We start from the raw sequence: 18,080 nt of genomic DNA on the forward strand, positions 1-18,080 counted from the left end.
CCCCATGGCATAGCGGTTAAGTGCACGCGCTCTGCTGCTGGCGGCCCGGGTTCAGATCCAGGGTGCTCACCAATGCGCCGCTTGTCAGGCCATGCTATGGCAGCGTCCCATATAAAGTGGAGGAAGAGAGGCACAGATGTCAGTCCAGGGCCAGTCTTCCTCAGCAAAAAGAGGAGGATTGGCATGGATGTTAGCTCAGGGCTGATTTCCGCACACACACACACACAAAATCATTAAACCTCAAGGTTTTCACAACTAATCCCCAGTGACCATGAGCATCTTAGAGAAAGTCATGAAGTTTCATTCAAATAAAACCGAAGTTGAATTCCGAAAGTGAACAGAAGATACTGGAAAAGGAACAAGAATAGTGGTTTTGGAAGCTGTTTTCTAATTCTGAGTGGACAGAAAATTGCCTTTCACTCTAATTTAAAGTAAGACAAAGCAATTTTCTCATCTACCACAGTATCATCTAAGAAATCTGAGGCAAAAGGCACCAAACTACCTCCAAATGCAACAACCTGCAAACAGAGAGACGGACCATGGCTCTCAGGTCCCCTGAAATCTACTCAAGCATGCCTAGGGAAGGGACACCAACACACCAACATGCACCACTCAACACACACAAGAGTACCTAGTTGACATTAGAAACCGTTTATTGAGACCAGGCAAACAGTGGGCTGAAAAGATTTCAGGGTGAAGGAAGGCTGAGGAAACCAATCTGATTTCTTTTTCCTTTGTGTTAGAGTGGGCAGCCCAAATGGACTAAAGACACTTCAAGATTACTCTTTACACTTAAGGCAATTTAAAAAGCGAGGTCTTAACCAAAAAGCCTGTACCTGGCATTCAAAAAAATATTTAAATCATTCAAAAAAATATTTAAATCTTTTGGATGGACTAAAAGAGCTAATCTGTCTACCCAAAATCTGTACAGCAGGGACCTGTTTTCAGCAGGTAAGCCTATTTACAAGTAAGAACCTCTTACTCTTGTAACATTGTCCCATTTAGTTTTTAGAGAATATGTAACTCCCATCTTCTGCAGAGTTAGTCTGTAAGGCCTCAGAGACCCCACAGAAATATGAACCTATTTCTACTGGAGAACTATTTACACTGCATTATAAATACACATGTACACACTTGCTCCCCCATCCCCCAAATAGGCTGTGAATGTCTTGAGTGAAGGGTTATGGCTCATTCATTTTTATATCTACAGTGACAACTAGTAGGCACACAACAATTTTTTTTTGCATAAACGCTAAATGAAAATGATTTTATAACACCACTACTGTTTACATTTCAAACATTCCCACCATTACCCAAAATAAAAAACATCAAATTGCTACCAAGTTTACTGTATTTTTCACAAAACAGTGCTTCTGGACTTTTTAATGTTAACAAACATTCTTGATTTAGTAATTTTCAAAATAATGACACAAATTTAGCTTTCTCTTTGGAATGGAAAACTTGCTTGGAGGTTACTTCATTCTTTTTCTCTTTTTTAAAAGTGCATCTCGTAGTGCCAGCTGGAAGATAAGAAAAAATATCTAAACATGGTAACTCTTGGGTACCTCATTATAGTAATTTGATTATATGGAAGTGTACCAAAATGGAATCACTAAGTCAATAAATCATCCTGAAAAACTACAAATAGTGAAATACTCTATAACAGATCAAATCTGTATCTAGACTTGGGCCTCCTCACTGCTGGGAAAATAGCCAAATCTCTTGACTGCTGTTCCCATGTCATGGGACAAAAGCTCAAAACACGAACAGATGCTAAATGCAGAGACTGGAGCATCGTCTGTCTCCAGGCATGGTACTTCTCTGATCTAGACAGCTCTTAATATTTTAGAGTTGTGAGTAGGGCACATCATCTAAATTAAAGCCAACAGGAAAACAGATTTTTCTTCACAATCACTTTTTCCAAGATCACATATACTCCATCAAATATGGCATATATGGACCATTTAAAAATTTATAAATAGCATTCAGCATTTGTGCAGACTTAAGATAACTCTATAATATACAATTTGGAACACAGAAAAATGTTTCCTTGTTTGCAGATTTTCAAATGGGTTTGTTTAATACCATAAATGAACTAAGAAAATTTTACAATAAGTAAATGCTAACACTTATCCTTTATGATGGCTCAAATATGAAGAAATTAAATCAAAACCTTGACAATTGTGGCTTAAGACAAAAATATTTATTCTAGTTAATATGGGCTAATTTGAAAGTTGTTTATTTATTTTGTGTTGGATATATGTAAGATGAAATGAAAGCAGTGAATTATATATTCTACTTGGATTGGTTCCAGGCTGTAATCCCCCTAGTCCTCTAACCATAGGAGCCGGGTTCCTAAATTTGAAGATGAAGAATTTAAGATCTAGAGAAAAAGAAGACTGCGGAACCAATGTTTAAATGGAAACTATGAAAGCCCTTATACAGTTTTACAGCTCTCAAAAGAAAATAAACAGAATATTAAATAAAAGATAATAAAGAATAAACCAAATTAAAAAAAAAAATAACCAGGGTCAATGTATACATCTTAAGTGTGTGATGGATACTATTCTAGTAATTCCCAAGCACCACTCTTTGATTCCTAGAAACTTTTAAAGATCTCTAGCTTTTGAATTTTCATAAGATACGTGCTAATATTTTCGCTTTGTTAAAGCATTTTCTAGAGTGGAAGTTGCCTGGCTCTACATCTAAATGTTCAAACTTTTTGGATACTATGATTTTAAGTTATTGACTCCTTGCCTATAGCTCATATCTGGGTCTTGATATGTCTTTGCAGACAGGCAGAAAAGCTGGGATACTTAAAGTAGAAAAAAATTAACAAATTCATTTTAATCTAATTTGCATGGCTAAGGAGGTATTTCTCAGATTCATCTATGTCCTATTTTCTCCCGTAAAATAGGTTTAATCACAGTACCTGCTCATCTTGTCATATATTGATTAAATGAGTTAAAAAATGGAAAGCTCTAGAATAAATAAGCCACATGGTAAGAACTGTATGTTAGCTAATAATGTTATAACCTACAGGGTTACATGGATTTAATTCCACTCATTAAACTTTGTAACAAAACACAGACTACTCTCAGACATATGTCTCAGTTCCCTTCCCCCTTCAAATGCCACCAGTGGAACATAAGAAAACAGGTATAGTCCCTCTCCTTTCCTTCATCTTTTTAAAGGCTTCACCGCAAGATCCTCCTCTCATTCTCTATCATGGGCTTTCCCTTCCTTTTCTAGTCTCACTTCTTTTTGGGGACACTCTATAGTTCAACGTCTAATACAGTAGCCAAGAGCTACATGTGGCTGCTGCGCATTTGAAACGTGGCAAGCCCAAACTGAGATGTGCTGCAGGTCTAAAACATACACACTGGATTTCAATTAGTTCAAAAATAAAAATGTAAAGTGTCTAATAATTTTTATATTGATTACATGTTGAAATGATACTATTTTGGATATACTGGGTTAAAGAAAATATATTACTAAAATTAATTTCACCTCTCTCTTTTTACTTTTTTATTTTAAAATTATATAAGTAGTTCACATTATATTTCTACTGGGCAGTGCTGGTCTAGAGTGAAGGAGAAAACAGATAAAATCAGGAACCTAGGGTCAAGTTTTATAATGAACAGACCTCGAAGAAAATACAGGGCAAGAAAACATCTAGCAATTCTGATTAATTTCATATTCCAAAAGGCAAGAAAATTGGAGAATAATGAAAAAGCATTCTTGAACCAAAAGTGCATATGTCCAATGAACTCTTAATTTACTCTTAAATAAAAAATTCTTTAATCTCTGAGAGAGATGTTTTATGACTCAAGAGGTGCTGACAAGAAACAAAGCAAGGCTTCTCTATCATGCCAAAACAGGCATGCTAAAAAGACAGAAGTAGGGAGTGGGGGACCACTCTTGCAAGGTTCCAAAACCTCATCATAAAGCAAGGCCTGCCAACTGGGTGATTACTATTTCCTCAACCAGAAAATCTTATAAAGGGCTGGTGAAGGATAAACTAACGCATTTAATCAATTCAACTATGAATTTAAATTGAATTGGCAAAATGCAGAGTATTTAAAATTTTAAATGGCACTTTTCCTTTCATCTCAATTTCAACGATTTCTATTCAAAATGCTGTCACTTTATTATTTACATAATGTTGTTGAACACAGTACAGAACTAGAAAGATTAAATAAACAGATAGGTAGACTTTAAATGGTACCTTACTTCAGTTAACACGGACTCACTTGGTTCCCACACAGACAGAGCACTGTCTGGAGAGCCGGCCGTTACAGTCAGGCCTGGCAGGCTCATCTTGGCCAGCAATTTGGGAACACTGGTTCAGAATGTGGGACTACTTTACCCTGATCTGACTTCCTAGAGATTCTTCAGAATACATTTAGATACACTCTGGTACACTATCAGTAGAGGAAAATATAAAAATGTAAATTTGTTCTACTATAATGAATTACTGAAATAAGTAAGGCAACAGAGCAACACAGGACTACCTATCAAAGACGGAAAATGGATAAAAAGAAATCCCAAAGGCCTGTAAACATAAAGTCTTTGCAAAAGGGCACATACAGGAAGGATCAGGCCAACAACAGAACTGCTTAGTTTGCAGTGCTTCCTGAAACTGTTTCTGAGATAGTGCCACACATAATTATTGCTTTTTGGAAAAAAGTAGCAGGCATTGTAATAAGCACTAAAAAATTGTTATTCGGGTAATTTTGATATTATATTTCAAAGATGCAATGTCAAAGCACTTTAGCATAGGAATGGATGACAGAGATCACCTAGTTTGCACTCCTGTATTTATAGAGGAGAAAAATGGACTCCCCTGTGGTCGTACTGCTGAATCTCAACCAAGCCAGGTCTAGGATTTACATATCCTGACCACTTTCCATCTCTCCATGCTCTCTAATAATGCTCCACATTAATCCTAAAACACACATAATACAGGGTCTTTAGAAGGCACAACTCCACTTCAAAGGTAAAGAATTCTTAGGGGCCAGCCAGGTGGCGTAGTGGTTAAGTTCGCACGCTCCACTTCGGCAGCCTGGGATTTGCGGGTTCGGATCTTGGGCATGGACCTACACACTGCTCATCAAGCCACAGGACACTGTGGCGGTGTCCCATATGCAAAGTAGAGGAAGACTGCCACAGATGTTAGCTCAGGTACAATCTTCCTCAAAAAAAGAGGAGGACTGGCAACAGATGTTAGCTCAGGGCCAATCTTCCTCGCCAAAAAAAAGAATTCTCAGAATGACAATACTATTCTAGCCAGCCAAGCTTCAGCCAAGTTCAGCCAAGTTGAACTCACCTGCTTTTCTCGGAAGGAACGCTTATTTTTTGACCGGACATTATGGCTATACCGCATCATCATAAAGTTCTTCTGTTTTTTCTTCTCTTTATTTGTGGAACTGGAAAATGGATTCATTTTGGTTTTCTTCCTCACAAATTCTTTTCGGTCTATCTTTCCAGCCTATCAGCACAAAAAGATTGATATTTCTTCTTAAACAACACCCTTCAGGAGTTATCTAATCAACATACACGTTTCCTCTGTGCCAGGAGCTCTACTGAATGCAAAGGACACAACGATGGATGGAACACAGACCTCGCTCCCCAGCGACTCAGTCCAGAGGAGAAATGACCATGATGTATTGCAATGGGGCAAGGGAGCTCAGTGGAAGAAAAGGTCATAATTCAGGTTGGTGAGGTCAGAGGAGGTTCCTAGAAAGGGGGACCCCTGAGCTGTTTTGTGCAGGATGAAAGCAGGGAGGAGGAGGAGAAGAGTGGAGCATTCCAGGAAGTAGGTATAGTACATGCAAAGGGGTGGAGGAGAAAGAACATGGGTTTTTAAACTTATCTAAACAGGTTTCAGTACAAATGAAATGCAGACAGTGATGTTAAGCCAGTATGGGATGGTACTTAAAACAAGTAAAGGTATAGAAAAGGAAGTTGGAAATGTAGGCAGTTGGAAATGTGCAATCACAAACAGCCACAGCACTTGCCAGAGGCTTTCATCAGTGACTGTAAACATTCCCTTGCTTTTCTAATAGCTTTGATAAATGTACTGAGCTTCCTTGACATAGAACATGTCCTAGTGCTGTGTTCTATATATCTTGTTTCGGATGGTGGTTACATGGTTATCTAGTTATTAAAACTCATCTAACTGAACACCTATTATCTGTGCATTTTATTCTACGTTAATTATACCTTTATTTAAAACATCAAAATAAAATACTGCCCTTCTGTGGCTATCCAAGTTCTGGGGCATATTTCATTTTATTTACTTTCTGTTCAAAGAACTAGAGAACCATGTTCCTCACTCACCATTGCAGTTGCTAGTCTTGTCTCCTTGTCAGACTTTGGCTTTTTATGAAGGCGTTCAATGTCCCGAAGAGAAAGTAACTCGCCCCTAGGGTGAAGGAAAAAATATAATATGAAACAAGGGTGGAATTCTTTCCCCTAATACTTTCATTACCATGTGAGCTGACTGAAGACCTGGTGGATGTGCCACTTTACCTGGGCTCCTCATCACTGTCTATTTCAATGTATTTCCTCTTTTGGGCTTTCCCGGGGGCAGCATCGAGTTCTTTCCTCATCTGGGCCATGCGGATTTTCTGGAAGTCTTCTTGAGTTAAAACTCGGCTAGTGCTGATGGCTGCAGCTTTGGCTTTCCGCTCCTCCATGGGCATGCTGTTCAGCTTCCTGGACTTGAAAGCACACGATAAAGGTTTAAATGGCTACTAGCTCAAGTGGGAGCTTAATCCCCCAATAAGGTCCAGCATAAATTAAGTATTAATAACCATCAGAGTGATGCACATGTAAAAGGAAATTTTAAGACTTACAATTTCTTGCTGTTCTTCATCAGAAGAGTGGTGCACGTCAACCCACTCACCATCAGCATCTGCCTCCTCACTGAGACTGGTACTTTCCCACCCCTCTGTGTGAAAAAAAGCATGCTGTTAGTACTACCACTTTATGCTGAGTACTCACAGTAAGCTGAGGTAAATCAAGCAAAAGAAAAGTTCGGTAATGAATCTCAAACAGATGCTCTAGTGACCAAGAATTGAGCAACAGTTATTGTTAAATAAGCTTAACACTTAAATTAATTTAAGGAATGGGGAATAAGCACTGACCAAGTATCTATCACGAGCCAAAACTTTACAATCACTTCCTCTAACCCTCATGACTCGGCAGAAGAGGAACAGGTTCTCAAAGTCAAGTAACCTGCCCCAAGCCACTGCCAGAAATGCAGCTTACACTGAAATCATGAAACGCATGTCTGACTCTAGAGCCCACGTTCTTTCTACCAAACCAATGCATCTGTCAAAACTGCAATTGTATGCAAATACATGGACAAAGAGAATAGATTAGTGGTTACCAGAGGGGAAGGGGGTTGGGGGGCAGGCATAAGGGGTAAAGGGGCACATACATACGGTGACTGACAAATAATTATGTACAACTGAAATTTCACGATGTTATAAACTACTATGACACCAATTAAAAAAAACTGTACTTGTACTTTTATCTTGGCCATATAGCAAATATCTAACTTGTCTTAGCATATTGATACATGTTTGAGAAAACTAGTTAGAAATAAGTCATTCAGAGAACGGAGGTAGAAGATTTTGGATGTGAAAGAACCTTGTAGACACCTCAATAAAGAGGTATTAGAGGTCCTAATGGAGCCACCACAGTAAGCTTTCAAAATCAGAGACTTGCAATCTTTCAGTGGTTCCCCATGTTCTATGACAGTGTCCCAGCTCTTTGGTATGGTATACACACAACCACTCATAGTAAGGCCCCAACTCTATCCCTAGTCTCATATCTTGCTATGCCTCACTCTGTATCCTACATTCAAAACGTATCCTAAATCCTTCAGGATTTTGCTCATAGTTTGCCTGGAAAGTCTCCATTATTCTACCATTCCTCACTCAACATTCAAGATACAGCTCATGGGCCAACATCTCCTTGAAGCCTTTCTGAACCTCTGAGGTGGACCTGACCTCTCCTGCCCTTATGCCCCACTCCAATCATAAATTCTGTTAATGCTTTATTAGCTATTTATGAAAGGTCCTCAAAGGCAGGAATGATATCATTCATCTTTACTTTGACAGTGGTCAGCTCATAGCTAACGCTTAAGAAAGCTTTGTTGATGGGCCGGCCCCGTGGCTTAGTGGTTAAGTGCACGCGCTCCACTGCTGGCGGCCCAGGTTCAGATCCCGGGCACACACCGACGCACCGCTTCTCCGGCCATTCTGAGGCCGCGTCCCACATACAGCAACTAGAAGGATGTGCAACTATGACATACAACTATCTACTGGGGCTTTAGGGGAAAAATAAATAAATAAATAAATAAAAAAAAGAAAAAAGAACCATTGCTTCAAAAAAAAGAAAGCTTTGTTGAAATAATGAATGAATGAACAGGAAGAAGACAGGACCCTAGCAACCAATGCAATAAATGCTAACCCTGGAAATCAGAATGGAGTTCCTCAAGCATTTTTCAACAAGTTCAACAAGCATTCTCCTTCAACAAGAGACTTTGGAGGATTGCTAAGGACTAATCCTCATCATTTTGTCTAGGCAACAAAAACCATTATCTTTCCCAAGTGCCAAACAGCAGGCCTTGATAAGAGGCAGCCCACTTGGAAGGACATGAAAAGGCATCTCCTACACTAGAATTTAAGTTCCCCAAGAACAGAAACCATGCCCGTTTGACCCCGCAACGCTTGTAACAGTGCTTGGCATGTAGTCGTTGCTCAGTAAATATCTGCTGAATGAACATTCAAACAGCATAAAGATTTCAAGGTCAATACAGATATAGGAGTGATTTTTGTCCTGAATAATGGTGAAATAAAATGAACCTTCATCGTTTTCAGCATTCTCCTCTTCTTTTTCAACTTCCAAAATTTCTGCTCCTGGAATGTAATCTTTAGCATCTAATTCTCCATATTCTTGCACTCTTGCTTCTATGGAGGCCTCTGTAGGTTTACCCTAAAGGAAAGGAAACTGTTTTAATAAGGTGCTTATGTCGCAAAATATTATTCATGAAAAGGATTCTCTAGGATTATGAATTTAGAAGGGAAAAATCACAAAAAATGGAAATAAATGACAAAAACAGTTCACTTATGTCTTGGGTCAAAGTAAATCCCCCAGCCAGAACTCTGCCCACTATTTTCTTGCTTTCTTCTGATCCAGATCAGGAAACTGGCAGTTACTAGAGAATAATTGTTCTGACTCTTAAGTCTTGAGATCACCATCTCTCTTTCTGTTACATACATCTCTCTTCCCTCCTAACTCAAAAGAGGTGGTATCCGGCCTGGGGAATAGCCTGTTCAATACTGGCATCAGCTAATGACTTGAAACAGCCTACCTACTAGGTCTATAAGACTCAGCCATCACCAAAGAGCGTGTACCAACTATAAAATATTTAAGGCAATGGTATTCAATCAATTGTATTCTGAGCTTAAAGAATAAAACTACGTGTACCACCAACAGTCATAATGGAAGCACCACAAATACTAAAACTCAAACTCTAGAAAGTTACTCTCACCTTCTGAGACCATACCTTTAGATCAACATACGTATGCTTCACCTACCCGGAATTTCTTCTGCAACATCTGAGGATTCAGTGTTCGGAAGAGCTGAATCAAAGTTCTAGCAGACATCATCACATCTGTAAAATAACACCTTTAATAAGAAACTTCAGAGCAAAGAGTCTATTGAGGTAAAAATGAGTCACTCTACGGCCAGCCCAGCAGCATAGTGGTTAAGTTCAGCATGCTCTGCTTCAGGGGCCTGGATTTGCAGGTTCAAATCCCAGGCATGGACCTACACCACTCATCAAGCCATACTGCAGAGGCATCCCACATACAAAATAGAGGAAGATGGGCCAGATGTTAGCTCAGGGCCACTCTTCCTCAAGCAAAAAGAGGAAGATTTTGGCAATAGGTGTTAGATCAGGGCCAATCTTTCTCATCAAAAAAAATAATGAGTCACTCTATACGTTTTGGTCTACCAAGAATAACAACTTACTCTTATCTTTGTGGGTTTTATACTGAGCCAGATCTTGGAGAAGTTCTTCAGTCATGGCTAGAGGACATCGAGCTGTTATCTCTTTTATAGCATTGATTCTAGAAAAGGAAAAATGAATTAAGAAAACCAAAAGAGCAATTTCATGTGATTCAACCCAAAGTTTCCTAAAAAGACTACATCAAAAGGAATATAAGTTGGGTTTATAGGGGTTAGGTCTCTAAAACTGCAGCATAGTAGAGAACGTGAAGGTGGGAATAAAATAGGCTTAAAGGGCTTTTATTCTAGACAGTTTATAGCAATTTCCTCTACTAGTGGAGTAAGGAACAATGTCTTCTCTGTAAAGTAAATCATGGCAGCATTTCTTTCCCAACTCTAAGGGGGAAACAGTACAAGGTCAAATAAGAAAAGTTAAAGGTCTCTAGGGCTGTTACACCAGCAATATTTTCCAAAGGAGATAAAAAAGCATCTATTCAGCATAGCAGGACAGATTAGACAATCCTTAAACCAGTGCTCACACTTATTAAGTATTTTTGGGCCCCGTGGCTTAGTGGTTAAGTGTGCGCGCTCTGCTGCTGGCAGCCCGGGGTTCGGATCCCAGGCACCCACCGACGCACCACTTCTCTGGCCATGCTGAGGCCGCGTCCCACGTACAGCAACTAGAAGGATGTGCAGCTATGACATACAACTATCTACTGGGGCTTTGCGGAAAAAAGAAATAAATAAAATTATAAAAAAAAGTATTTTTGAATTAATCAAAAGGGCCACTGGGATTAAAGAGTAACTCAATAACAAATCATTTGTTCCAGGGGAAGATATGAATTCAGGGTAGGAGATAGGAGAAAAACAATTAGATTGCCAAACAATCATTCATTTGAAAGAGTTAAGCTAATAAAAAAACAAAGTGTTCATTAGAAGGAGAAATATCTTTTCTCCAGCTCCCTCCTCAAAATTCTGACCAATAAAATAAAAATACTAAGCCTACTGAGAAGACAGAAGTATATTTTAAACTGCTTTTCAGGGCCGGCCCAGGGGTGTAGTGGTTAAGTTTGTGGGCTCCTGTTGGCAGCCCGGGATTTGCCAGTTCGGATCCCTGGTGGGGACCTATGCACCACTCTTCAAGCCATGCTGAGGCAGCATCCCACATAGAGCAACTGGAAGGATGTACAACTATGCCACACAACTATCTACCGGGGCTTTGAGGAGAAAAAGGGAAAAAAGGAGGAAGACTGGACACAGATGTTAGCTCTGGGCCAATCTTCCTCAAAAACAAAAAAAAACAAAAAACTGCTTTTCTAGAGGCCACCTTGCCAGCTGAAATCTTATATCTTGGTAATATAAAGCAAACCTGGTACATTAAAAACATATTCACTGCCTCCAGCCACATTCTACATACCCTACTGTCATGACTTCCCCAGAGTTCTTGTCGGTAACAAAATTGTTGGCCACAGTCATGAGCAATGACTGAATGATCTGAATGGAAATAAAAGAAAAGAGATGAGTACTGGTAAAATGTTTGTACCTACTCAAACACTTGAGGATGAAGGGACAATATTATTGACAATGGAAAAACAGCCCTCCACTTTCGGTTTGGAAGTTGGAAGCAATCACGATTGAGGAAGACAGAGATAAAAATATTTCACTGTGGGTTTCAGTCTTCTTCTTGACTACTCTCAGATTAAATTTTGCTCTCCTTTATTTTTCAATATAGATTAAAAAAATTGCTTTGACTCAGGATAATCCAATACTATTTTAATCAAAGAAAGGGAATTATCAGCTTTGAAAAATAATCACTATAAATTTACTAATATTCTCGACCTCTCCATCATAAAATCTGGCAATTAAACAAAATCTACAACTTGTCCAAAACAAACTACTTTCTATAGTAAATTTTCTTCAGTTTCTGTAACTGAACTTCGGTGGATATCTCTTTAAGATTTAGTGTCTTTCATCATGGCAGAGTGAGCTTCTCCCACTGAAGTCTCCCCCTCTAAGACACAACAAAAAGGACATTCATATTCCAACAGAAGCTATTCACACAACACAGGGGACATCTGAGGCACCCAGGCAGCTGTACACCCAAGGACTGAGGTGCTAGCAACTCCAGAGTAAGTGGAAGGAGCTGCTTCAGCTCGACCTGTGCGCAGGCTCCAGCTGACTTGGCACCAGCAACTTCAGCCCACCGCCCTCCAGTTCCAGCTTCTTTGGCCCAGTGGTACTCCAGTTCCTCCTTTTTCGGCCCAGCACACTCCAGTTCCAGCTTCTCTGGCCCGGCACACTCCAGTTCCAGCTTCTTTGGACCAGTGCACTCCAGTTTGGGCTTCTTTGGTGCAGCAGCGCTCCAGCTCTCCCTTCTTCGGCCCAGCACACTCCAGTTCCAGCTTCTTTGGCCCAGCTGCGCTCCAGCTCTTCCTTCTTCGGGCCAGCGCACTCCAGTTCCAGCTTCTTTGGCCCAGCTGCACTTCAGCTGCAGCTGATTCAACCCACCTGCACCCGAGCCCCAGCTGCTTTGGCCTAGCTGCGCTCCAGCACCGGCTGTTTCCACACTTCCCCCCAGCAGTCTCCACTCAGCCACACCACATATCAGCCAGGGGCCGACAAGAGTGCCCACAGATTGAGGCGGGCCAGAATACACAGCCCTTGACCCCCACCCAGTGGCAGCAAGAGGAAACTGCGACCACATACTTTCACTATGAGGAAAGGTAAGCCAACACCAACAGGCATCGTGCAAAAATACATTAAATCTCCAGACTAAAAGGAAAATGACAAGCACCCAGAAGTCAACCCAGAAAGCACAGAAATGTATAACCTTAACGACAGAGAATTCAAAACAGCCATCATAAAAAAGATTAAAGAAATACAAGAAAATACAGACAGACAATTCAGTGAAATCAGGAGTTTCTTCACAAAAGAGATTGAAACTATAAAAAAAAACCAATCAGAAATCTTAGAGATGAAAAACACAATAGAGGAGATAAAGACAAATCTGGAAGCCTGACAATATGGAGGAAAGAATTAGCAATATTGAGGACAGCAATGCAGAAGTGCTCCAGATGGAGGAGGAAAGAGAACTAAGACTAAAAAAAAATGAAGAAACTCTCCGAGAGATATCTGACTCAACTAGGAAATCCAACATAAGGATTACAGGTATTCCAGAGGGCAAAGAGAGGGAAAAAGGAGCAGAGAACTTGTTCAAAGAAATAATATCTGAGAACTTCCTGGGGAAGGAGCTGGAAATATCAGTAAATGAAATTAATAGATCTCCTAAATATATCAACACGAAAAGACCCTCTCCAAGGCATATAGTAGTAAGGCTGGCAAAAGTCAATGACAAAGAAAAAATATTAAGGGCAGCTAGACAAAAAAAAATAAATAACATACAAAGGATTTCCTATCAGGCTCTCAGCCGATTTCTCGACAGAAACTTTACAGGCTAGGAGACAGTGGAACGATATATTCAAAATTCTAAAGGACAAAAACTTTCAGCCAAGAATACTCTATCCAGCAAAAATATCCTTCAGATATGATGGAGAAATAATAACTATCCCAGATAAACAAAAGCTAAGGGAGTTAATTGCCATTGGACCCCCACTCCAAGAAGTGCTCAAGAAGGCCCTCATCCCTGAGGAAAAAAAGAGAAAAGGGATTCAAAGTTTTGAACAGGGAGGAAAATAGGTCAGCAAAACCAGAAAAATTGCAGTCCTCTATCAAAATAGATTAGCAAACACTTAATTATAAAACCAAAGATCAAGGGAAGGCAAGCACCAAGCATAAATATAACTTCATCATGTTAAACACGAACTCACAAAACAAGAAGGAATAAGATGTGACAACAATAACTTAGAAGGGGAAGAGAAAAGGGATCGAATCAACTTAGTCTAAGAGAATAAGAGGCCATCAAAAAATGGACTATCACATCCATGAGATTTTTTATACAAACCTCATGGTAACCACTAATCCAATAATCAAAACAGAATCACACACGATAAAGAAAGAGAAAACTAAGAGAACTCCCATATAGAACTACGAAACTGCATTGGTAGTCCGAAACACCTGGGACGAGAAACAAAAGAAATGCAAAAGAACAGGAAAAAGAGTGATAAAATAACAACAACAAGCCCCCATATATCAAAATTACCCTAAATGTAAATGGACTGAACTCTCCACTCAAAAAGACACAGAGTGGTGGGATGGATTAAAAAATAAGACCCAACGATATACTGCATCCATAGCTCTAAAGACAAACACAGGCTCAGAGTGAAAGGATGGAAGACAATACTCCAAGCTAATGGCAAACAAAAGACAGCAGGGGTTGCCATACTTATATCAGACAAAGTTGACTTCAAGATAAAACAGGTAATGAGAGACAAAGAGGGGCATTATATAATGATAAAAGGGACACTCCACTAAGAAGACATATCACTTTTAAATATATACGCACCCAATACAGGAGCACCAAGGTACATAAAGCAACTATTAACAAACCTAAAAGGAGATATTAACAACAACACAATAATAGTAGGGGATCTTAACACCCTACTCTCATCAATGGACAGATCATCCAGACAGAAAATAAATAAGGAAATAATGGATCTAAATGAAAAACTAGATGAGATGGACTTAATAGACATATACAGAGCACTCCATCCAAACACAGCAGATTACACATTCTTCTCAAGCACGCACGGAACATTCTCAAGAATAGACCATATGTTGGGAAACAAGGCATGCTTATATAAATTTAAGAAGATTGAAATTATAACAAGCATCGTTTCAGACCATAATGCCATGAAGTTAGAAATCAACTACAAGGAAAAAACCGGGAAAGTGACAAAGCTGTGGAGACTCAACAACATGCTACTAAACCACCAATGGATCATTGATGAAATTAAAGGAGAAATCAAAGCATATCTGGAGACATATGAAAATGAAAATACACTGTACCAACTCACATGTGATGCAGCAAAAGCGGTCCTGAGAGGGAAACTCATAGCAGTACAGGCCCACCTTAACAAACAAGAAAAAGCCCAAATAAGCAACCTCAAACTACACCTAACAGAATTAGAAAAGGAAGAACAAACAAAGCCTAAAGTCAGCAGAAGGAGGGAAATAATAAAAATCAGAGCAGAGATAAATGAAATTGAAATTAAAAAAACAGTACAAAGGATCAATGAAACAAAGAGCTGGTTCTTTGAGAAGATAAACAAAATTGACAAACCCTTAGCCAGACTCACCAAGAAAAAAAGAGAGAAGGCTCAAATAAACAAAATTAGAAAGGAAAAAGGAGAAATTACAACAGACACCACAGAAATACAAAAGATTATAAGAGAATACTATGAAAAAGTGTATACCAACAAATTGGATAATCTAGAAGAAATGGATAAATTCCTAGACTCATACACCCTCCCAAAACTGAATCAAGAAGAAATAGAGAACCTGAATAGACCAGTCACAAGTAAAGAGATTGAAACAGTAATCAAAAACCTCCCCCAAAATAAAAGTTCAGGACCAGATGGCTTCTCTGGAGAATTTTACCAAAGATTCAAAGCAGACTTAATACCTATCCTTCTCAAACTATTCAAAAAAATAGAGGAAGATGGAACACTTCCCAACACATTCTACAAGGTCAACATCACCCTGATACCAAAGCCAGGCAAAGATAATACTAAGAAGGAAAACTACAGACCAATATCCCTGATGAACATAGATGCAAAAATCGTCAACAAAACATTGGCAAACCAAATACAGCAATACATTAAAAAGATCATACACCAAGTGGGATTTATACCAGGGACACAGGGATGGTTCAACATCCGCAAATCAATCAATGTAATATACCACATTAACAAAACGAGGAATAAAAACCATATGATCATCTCAATAGATACAGAGAAGGCTTTTGACAAGATCCAAGATCCATTTATGACAAAAACTCTCAACAAAATGGGTATAGAAGGAAAGCACCTTAACGTAATAAAGGCCATATATGACAAACCCACAGCCAACATCATACTCAATGGGGAAAAACTGAAAGCCATCCCTGTGAAAACAGGGACAAGACAAGGGTGCCCACTCTCACCACTCTTATTCAACACAGTACTGGAGGTTCTGGCCAGAGCAATTAGGCAAGAAAAAGGAACAAAAAGAATCCAAATAGGCAACAAAGAAGTGAAACTCTCACTGTTTGCAGATGACATGATCTTATATATAGAAAACCCTAAAGAATCCATTGGAAGGGCCGGCCACGTGGCTTAGCAGTTGAGTGCATGCGCTCCGCTACTGGCGGCCTGGGGTTCGGATCCCGGGTGCGCACTGACACACCGCTTCTCCGGCCATGCTGAGGCCGCGTCCCATGTACAACAACTGGAAGGATGTACAACTATGACATACAGCTATCTACTGGGGCTTTGGGGAAAAAAAGGAGGAGGATTGGCAATAGATGTTAGCTCAGAGCCGGTCTTCCTCAGCAAAAAAGAGGAGGATTAGCATGGATGTTAGCTCAGGGCTGATCTTCCTCACAAAAAAAAAAAAAAAAAAAGAATCCATTGGAAAATTATTAGAAATAATCAACAACCACACCCAAGTGGCAGGGTACAAAATCAACTTACAGAAATCAGTTGCATTCCTATATACCAACGACAAACTAACAGAAAGAGAACTCAAGAAGACAATTCCATTTACAATTGCAACAAAAAGAATAAAATATCTAGGAGTAAATTTAACCAAGGAAGTGAAAGACCTATACAATGAAAACTATAAGACATTATTGAGCAAAATCAATGATGACATAAAGAAATGGAAAAATATTCCATGCACTTGGATTGGAAGAATAAACATAGTTAAAATGCCCATACTACCTAAAGCAATCTACAGATTCAATGCAATCCCAATCAGAATCCCAAGGACATTCTTCACAGAAATAGAACAAAGAATACTAACATTCATATGGGGCAACAAAAGACCCCGTATAGCTAAAGCAATCCTGAAAAAGAAGAACAAGGCTGGAGGCATCACAATCCCCGACTTCAAAACGTACTACAAAGCGATAGTAATTAAAACAGCATGGTAGTGGTACAAAAACAGACACACAGATCGATGGAACAGAATTGAAAGTCCAGAAATAAAACCTCATATCTATGGGCAGCTAATCTTTGACAAAGGAGCTAAGGACATACAATGGAGAAAGGAAAGTCTCTTCAATAAATGGTGCTGGGAAAACTGGACAGCCACTTGCAAAAGAATGAAAGTAGACCACCTTCTTTTGCCACACACAAAAATTAACTCAAAATGGATCAAAGACCTGAAGGTGAGACCTGAAACTATAAAACTCCTGGAGGAAAATATAGGTAGTACACTACTCGCCATCAGCCATAAAGGGATCTTATTGAATTCCATGTCTACTCAGACAAGGGAAACAAAAGAAAAAATAAACAAGTGGGACTTCATCAGATTAAAGAGCTTCTACAAGGTAAATGAAACCAGGATCAAAATGAATAGGGAACCCACCAGCTGGGAAAAAATATTCGCAAACCGTATAGCTGACAAGGGATTAATCTCCATAATATATAAAGAACTCACACAACTGAATAACAAAAAAACAAACAACCCAATCAAAAAAATGGGCAGAGGAAATGACCAGACACTTCTCCAAAGAAGATATACAGATGGCCAATAGGTACATGAAAAGATGTTCAACATCACTAGTCATCAGGGAAATGCAAATCAAAACCACACTAAGATATCACCTTACACCCGTTAGAATGGCTATAATCACCAAGACAAAAAGCAACAAATGCTGGAGAGGCTGTGGAGAAACAGGAACCCTAATCCACTGCTGGTAGGAATGCAAACTGGTGCAGCCTCTATGGAAAACAGTATGGAGATTCCTCAAAAAATTAAAAATAGAAATACCTTATGATCCAGCTATCCCACTACTGGGTATCTACCCAACGAACCTGAACTCAACAATCCAAAGAGGCTTATGCACCCCTATGTTCATCGCAGCATTATTCACTATAGCCAAGACACGGAAG

The 18,080-nt window shown here is 39.3% G+C and overlaps 1 protein-coding gene across 1 annotated transcript in view; it reads right to left on the minus strand.

Annotated features, from left to right (window-relative positions):
- Nucleotides 1–630: 630 nt before the first annotated feature.
- The window catches only part of SDAD1 (SDA1 domain containing 1), a 37,801-nt gene continuing 20,351 nt past the window's right edge, over nucleotides 631–18,080 (minus strand). Inside the window, exons 14-22 of the mRNA XM_058547278.1 lie at nucleotides 11,444–11,520; nucleotides 10,051–10,148; nucleotides 9,615–9,691; nucleotides 8,880–9,009; nucleotides 6,861–6,955; nucleotides 6,535–6,725; nucleotides 6,343–6,427; nucleotides 5,330–5,491; nucleotides 631–1,520 (exon numbers count right to left, since the gene is read on the minus strand). Coding sequence (XP_058403261.1) covers nucleotides 1,473–1,520; nucleotides 5,330–5,491; nucleotides 6,343–6,427; nucleotides 6,535–6,725; nucleotides 6,861–6,955; nucleotides 8,880–9,009; nucleotides 9,615–9,691; nucleotides 10,051–10,148; nucleotides 11,444–11,520 — 963 coding nt within the window. The 3' untranslated portion in view covers nucleotides 631–1,472. The remainder of the gene's footprint in view (nucleotides 1,521–5,329; nucleotides 5,492–6,342; nucleotides 6,428–6,534; nucleotides 6,726–6,860; nucleotides 6,956–8,879; nucleotides 9,010–9,614; nucleotides 9,692–10,050; nucleotides 10,149–11,443; nucleotides 11,521–18,080) is intronic.

This window comes from Diceros bicornis, chromosome 8 (assembly GCF_020826845.1).
Source record: "Diceros bicornis minor isolate mBicDic1 chromosome 8, mDicBic1.mat.cur, whole genome shotgun sequence".
NCBI lineage: Eukaryota > Metazoa > Chordata > Mammalia > Perissodactyla > Rhinocerotidae > Diceros > Diceros bicornis.